The sequence below is a fragment of the Triticum dicoccoides genome, chromosome 5A (genome assembly GCF_002162155.2).
Source record: "Triticum dicoccoides isolate Atlit2015 ecotype Zavitan chromosome 5A, WEW_v2.0, whole genome shotgun sequence".
NCBI classification, from domain to species: domain Eukaryota; kingdom Viridiplantae; phylum Streptophyta; class Magnoliopsida; order Poales; family Poaceae; genus Triticum; species Triticum dicoccoides.
Window position 1 is genome coordinate 217714288 of NC_041388.1, and position 6566 is coordinate 217720853.

Below are 6566 nucleotides of genomic sequence, written 5' to 3' on the forward strand. Positions count from 1 at the left end.
GTGTAGAGCGTGGAGTCTGACCCTTACGTTGGTTTGTCTTTTCTTCCTTATTCATAGAGTCCTTCCTTCTTCCGGTACGCGATATGACAGTATTCCTCTTCCTGAGGCGGCGACGAGCCTTCTGGTGTCTGTGGGGTGTATCGGGTTTTTTGGGGCCCCATTTTGGCAGTGAAGGAAGACATGCCGATACATGATTTAACTTCTCTCGACAATGACCTCGCCACAAAATCAGGAAGGAGCTGAGCGTGCGACAGTTGAGACAGAAAGTAGGGCAGAAAGTAGGGCTCCTCCGGCTGAGGGAAGCTCGGGGATGGACGTGAGGAAGGCCATAGCGACCGCTATTTGTTATTGAAGGAGAGATAGAGAGAAGATCCGTTAGTGAGGAAGGAGATGCGGCATCGGGCATGAAAAATGCGTGGACCAAATTAGGATAAGTCATACTGCAGCCTCCCTCACCTGATTTCCAAAGAACACGTGGTGCATAGATGAGTGAGCTGATTTAGAACGTTTTTCAATAAAAAAATGATCCAAAGAAAGATGAATCTATAACTCAATAAAAGCCACCCACTAAAACCCGTAGCTAGCAGGGAGAAATGTGCTTTTAGCATAAATACTCCTCTTTATTATCGATCTATTAATTCGTTGCTTACCGATTTTATAGTGTTTGCCGCTTCTTGAATTTGATCTACTCTACATAGTTTGCAAACTCCTTCTTCTGTAAAGAAATATAAGAGCATAATCTAAATGCTCTCTCATAGATTTTCCTTTCGAAACCGAAGTAGAATTTCTAAGTTTGTTGACAAGACATAGAATGGTGTATATTTGTTTGTATTTAGATCTGTTTAATAGCCGGAATTTCGCTTATGCCACAAACAATCAAGACACATAGACGTCGACAGTCAATAAGTCGGCGAGCATCCACCTCCACCAATAGGAGAAGACCATTCGCGCACCGGCGGTTGCCAACACGATTCCACTACAGGTCTCCTCCTCCGGTGCCCTCCGCGCTAAACCTCGGCGCCCCCAACGAGGCCACCCGCTCCATCGCCGAGCTGAGCAGAGCTCGCATGATCCCGCGAGAGCCCCGCTACTGAGGGAGCGAGAGATGTCCGTCGCCCCGTCGGCGCGCGGCGGCTGCGGTGCCGCCAAGGCCGCGCGGCGCCACCAGGCAGGGCGCGCTGGCGGAGGGAGGCGCCGCGCCGCCGTGGTCCTCCTTCTCCTCGCGCTGGCATACGCGGCGGGGCTGCTCATGTTCGTCTTAGGAGGCGGAGGTTCTGTCGACGGCGGCGGCCACGCGGGCGTGACGGTGGCATCGTTACGGCGGCGGCGCGCGCTCGCCCCGTCCCCACCGCCGCCGGGATCGGTTTACCGCAGCCACATCGTGTTTAAGCGGCTATGGCCGGACATACGCGACGACGCCGCGTCCGCTTCGACCGCCACCTCCGCTTCCGTCTCCACCTCCTCTCCATGGCGTCGCAGCATGGTGGGTGGTCTTTGTTCTTGCAGTTACCGTTCTCCCTGGGGAGATTTGGGGTTCTCGCGTGCTTGTTGCCTGCTTCTTCGGTTCGATCCTTCTACTTCTTCAGGTTTCACAATGCACTGAACGCATTAGGCGAAATATTCGGGGAGAATTTCGGAACCCTTTTGGTGCTTTTGCTCTGATTTATCAGGGGAACGACACCCAATACATTATTGCATCGTGAGCTGGTATTCTTGGTGTGTGAGTGATTTGCGCAAAAAGTCTTAGTTCTAGATTCCTAGTTTTCCCCTTCCCGTGAGCGAGGTCATGTGCCTCTGCATTTCCGTTGTGTACGGCTACACTCGTGATCTTATCTTGGATGTACTCCTGTGTACTACTAGCAATAATGCTAAACATACAAAGAGTTACACGCAATTACATGCTGACTAGCCTTTTTCTTTCTAACTAACCACCCCCCCTGATTTTCATGGGGTGGCCCCGTCTCCCTCTTAACCTCCAATCACAATCCGTACTACTAGTATATCTCTGCTATGCCAAACAAGGAAGGTAATGTCTAGAAGTAAATATCCGTAACTCCTTACGATTCCGATGGAAGATTAACTAGATTTTTGGGCAGGTTGTGAATGCAGTCAGTGTAAATGAGCTGCTCACTTCAGAGTTAAATCAGTTAGTATTGCTCCAAAATACTCTGAACTTAACACCTCAGAGTTAAATCACTCTAGTAATATTGCTCCAAAATACTCCAGAGTCTAGTATTGTTCAGTTCAGGTTGGGAGTATCAAATATGTTCGCAAGGAGGAACCAACTTCTTAAATCAGTCCTAAGAACTTCCAGCATATTCACTTTTGTCCATCGAACCTAACTGCTCTTATCAATAATCATATCAAAATACTTATGGTGCAGTTAATGACATCACGTTATCCAAATTCTGGAGAGCTATGGATGCCATGCGTCAAGAGGAGGCTGATTCCATCAGGTTCCACTTTCATACCTTTTGTTATTTTTCAATAAACTAACTGTTCCCACTTGAAAGTGGAGGTTAAGCTAAATACCTGACTGGCTGGATCGTTTTTGGGCTCTTTACAGATTTGCCGACTTCAAATGGGTATCTCATAGTTGAAGCAAATGGTGGTCTGAATCAACAGCGTCTTTCTGTAAGTTCCTGGACCACGTTAGATACAGCAAGCAAGCAATACCATTGCTAGTACCTATACAAAAGTCCAGTGCCGTATGAATCCATTGACACCACTATGTAACTTGAAGTCATGTACTATCACTTGATTGAGATGGCTTTCATCAATAACTTTGTGCTGGAAAGGCATTAGTACTATCTTTGTACATACATAGGTGTATTATTCATCCAAAGATCACTGATACTTGCTTTCATCTTTTTGGTCACATGCCATCTGATCTTCTGTTGGGATATATATTTCTTCTGACCTGAGAGCTTGAGAATTAGACTCTGGTCTCTACCATTTGCTGTGATGTGGATGTCTCATTTTGTAAAGTCCTTAGAACCTTCACACTATGCTGAGTAATAATTATTGACAGTGCAGTTCCATTTTTTTTTCTCAATACAGATCTGCGATGCAGTTGCTGTGGCCAGCTTGCTTAATGCAACTCTTGTGATCCCAATATTTCATTTGAATAGCGTTTGGCGTGATCCTAGGTAACTAATGCTATTTTGTTTGCTCACTGCTTTGTTTCTTAACATTAGATAATTGCATTTTTATATGATGGATGCCTGTCTGGAGCAGTTGTCTCTTGCTCATTTTTTTATTGTCTGGAGCAGTTTGTTTGACTTCTAAAGTTCACTTCTGTTAGTTATAAACCCGTGAATATTTTTGAAATTCTACTTCGTGTTCTAATATGTATTGGTTCTTCCTGATGTTTTGTTTCTCAGCAAATTTAGTGATATTTTTGATGAAGATCGTTTTATCGGGACACTCAGACAACATGTAAGAGTTGTGAAGGAACTCCCAAAAGATGTTCTGCTGCGTTTCAATCATAATATAAGCAGCATACCAAATATGCGAACTAAAGCCTACTCATCCCCAGATCATTATGTTCAGAAGGTGCTTCCGAAATTAATGGAGTTAGGGTATGGTAAACGCTCACCACCTCAGAAATAATAGGAGAGGCCTTGTTTGAGAATGGGTTTCATTATATATCTATTCTATGCAGGGTTGTGCGCATTGCCCCATTCTCGAATAGATTGGCTCAGTCAGTTCCATCGAATGTCCAGGCCTTGAGGTGTTTGGTAAACTACGAGGCTCTGCGGTTTGCCGAACCAATAAGGGTTCTTGCAGACGATATGGTTGTTCGAATGATGAAAAGGAGTTCTTTGGCTGGTGGGAAATATGTCTCGGTGCATCTCCGTTTCGAAGAGGTCTCAATATACTCTCTCTTGTGAGTTAACTATTACATAGTTCTTCCGTTATACTAAAATTTGCGCACACTGTTTAGGATATGGTAGCCTTTTCATGCTGTACATATGATGGTGGCCGGAAGGAGAAAATTGAAATGGAAAATGCCCGTGAAAGGAGCTGGAGAGGGAAGTTTCACCGACCTGGTCGAGTTATCAATCCCGAGGCAAACAGAAGGGATGGGAAATGCCCGCTTACTCCTCTAGAGGTTAGGATTTTTTTTCACTGGTTAAAGCACTTGTGTGGATATATGTACACCCAATGATGCATTCGTATTTCAGGACATTAATTAACATCACAATAGGCCTGTTATACTAGAATTGATGTTTGTTGCTTAGTTTGTGATGCTTCAGGTCAATAATAATAACCTTTTAAGTTCAGTGCCATCAGTTGTGTCTCTTTAGTAGCATTCAGAACAAATTTAGAAGCTTTCAAGTATGTAAATATACTCACTAAAGCTAATATGTTAACTGACTGAATTTGAGCAGGTTGGCATGATGCTGCGAGGCATGGGGTTTGACAATACAACTTTCCTCTACGTTGCCTCCGGTAAAATATACAATGCTGCAAAATACATGGCTCCCCTTGGCCAGATGTTCCCTCTTTTACAGACCAAGGACACTCTTGCATTGTCTGAAGAGCTTGCTAAGTTTGAGGTATTGTTTCCGCCAGCCAGCCCATCAGCCTAGCTGGATGTCGTTCTGAATGTCAGATGAATATGCATGCATTGAACTGTTCATCAATTCACATTGAATTCTTCATACCGTTACTCACCAACCTATTCTCTGTAGGGGTACTCTTCTCGGTTAGCAGCATTAGATTACACCATCTGTGTTCAGAGCGAAGTGTTTGTGACGACTCAAGGGGGGAACTTCCCTCACTTTTTGATGGGACACAGGCGTTACCTGTTAGGAGGGAATGCAAAGACAATAAAACCCGACAAACGGAAGCTGGTCTTATCTTTTGACGACCCAAATATCAGGTCAGTTTGAGCTGCCATTATATGGTCAACAAAGTATTATAAATCACACCGAATCAGTTTCAGTTTTTGAGTATATGCTGGAATCTTTCACCAAATCAAACTGCTGAAGCAGTTCGCTGCCCTTGTTATTCCTTCACCATCCAAGACTGTAGCTTTTGCCTACTTTTCAGAACGCATTAGCCATGTTAACAAATTGAAATACATCTCCGAGTTGACCTTCACATACATGCTCTGAATATTTGCCCATCTTTGCTTAACGTGTAAATGGATATAGTGGTATATGAAACTCAAATTGTTTCTTTGAACTGCAGATGGAGTCGATTCAAGCACCACATGCTGGAAATACTGCACCATAGTGACATAAGGGGCATCGCATTCAGGAAACCTAATGATTCCATATATACCTTCCCAATGCCTGATTGCATGTGCCAACAAGATGGAATATGATCTAGGCGTTAGCATACATAACTGAGGGATGCATATCCTCTGCCTTTGTGCAACAAAGGCACCAAAGGCACGGCATCGTTGACTGCATGATCATGATTTGATGGTCATGATGAAAACTGGAGTGAAATAAAGCATTTGGTGCTTCTCAGGAGATTCTGAAACCCTCTGGCATGCCTCAAACCGTTCGATTCTGGATATAATGGTCAAAAGGTGCCTAATGACAATGAATTCCAGAGGATCCGAAATTGAGAGGATGCGAGGGATTTTGTAAAGTTAGTAAATCTGTAGGTAGTCCACCATATAGCAATCTCCATTTGTTCGATCTGTCTGTAGGTTGTAAAGAGAAAAGAGCTACGAGATTGGGTTGTAGATATGAGCACAACCTGAGTGCCTCAATGTATATTCGAAAAACAAGGGCTAACAACAACAAAGAAAGGAATTTTTCAGTATATCATCACTCATCAGTGCTTGTTCTTGCATTTCATCTTGCCCTTGACAATTCATATTTATGAGCATGTTCTTACAGTTCAGACCTCATGTTCTTTTTTCTTTCATTGGGGTATGTTTTTTTTCAAAATGATATGTACCACTTTTTTGTACTTAAAAAGAGCATTCAACTATAAAGTTTTTGTGCCTTGATTTTGAATTTGTGGCTTGATGTTGACATTAGGGCTTGCTTGACGGGCCTGGCGTCTTTTCTGACGTCTAGGCTATGATGAATGATTTTTGCTGGGACCCTGGCATGCTTGCAGGCCTCCGGGCAAGATGTCCCAGTTGTCTCTGAGGAACTTTAGGAGCGCGGCCTCTTGTTCTTTGCCAAGGTTGCCGCTGATGATCATGATTTTCGTCGGGTCCTCGGGGTGTATTTGGAGCTTCTTTGCTTCTTTTGGCGGCTGGAAAGGCGGCCATTGCCTAGGCTTGCGGGGTAGCGTCGCAGTGGTTGGGTCAATGGATTTCTTGATTTCCTCAAGCTCTGTGGAAGCTAGGGCGGCTTTGGCTTTGACATTTGCGACCTCCGCCTCTAACGCCCTTTCGGCGCTGTCGTGGATGTTGATCGCGTCGTGTGGCCATGGCATCTTGAGCTAGAGATATGCATAGGAGGGTAGCGTCATGAGCTTAGCATAGGCCGGTCTGCCGAGGGTAGCGTTGTAGCCCATGCGGAACAGTGCGACCTCGAAGCGGATTGTCTTTGATATGAAGTTTTCCTCCTTTCCGAAGATGGCCTCTAGAG

General features: G+C 44.6%; 1 protein-coding gene across 1 annotated transcript; it reads left to right on the plus strand.

Annotated features, from left to right (window-relative positions):
* The first annotated feature begins 952 nt into the window (after positions 1–952).
* Positions 953–5792, plus strand: LOC119300738 (O-fucosyltransferase 9-like). Its single transcript, XM_037577639.1, has 10 exons — positions 953–1483; positions 2384–2456; positions 2567–2634; positions 3061–3149; positions 3384–3581; positions 3665–3869; positions 3947–4114; positions 4395–4562; positions 4698–4888; positions 5200–5792. Exons 1-10 carry the CDS (start codon positions 1106–1108, stop codon positions 5333–5335), a joined length of 1674 nt encoding a protein of 557 aa, XP_037433536.1. The 5' UTR covers positions 953–1105; the 3' UTR covers positions 5336–5792.
* Positions 5793–6566: the final 774 nt, after the last annotated feature.

Coding starts and splice junctions, on each gene's coding strand:
- LOC119300738 (XM_037577639.1), top strand. CDS start 1,106: ATGTCCGTCGCCCCGTCGGCGCGCGGCGGCTGCGGTGCCGCCAAGGCC. Junction 3,870..3,946: donor TGCATCTCCGTTTCGAAGAG/GTCTCAATATAC, acceptor CACACTGTTTAG/GATATGGTAGCCTTTTCATG. Junction 4,115..4,394: donor GCCCGCTTACTCCTCTAGAG/GTTAGGATTTTT, acceptor GAATTTGAGCAG/GTTGGCATGATGCTGCGAGG.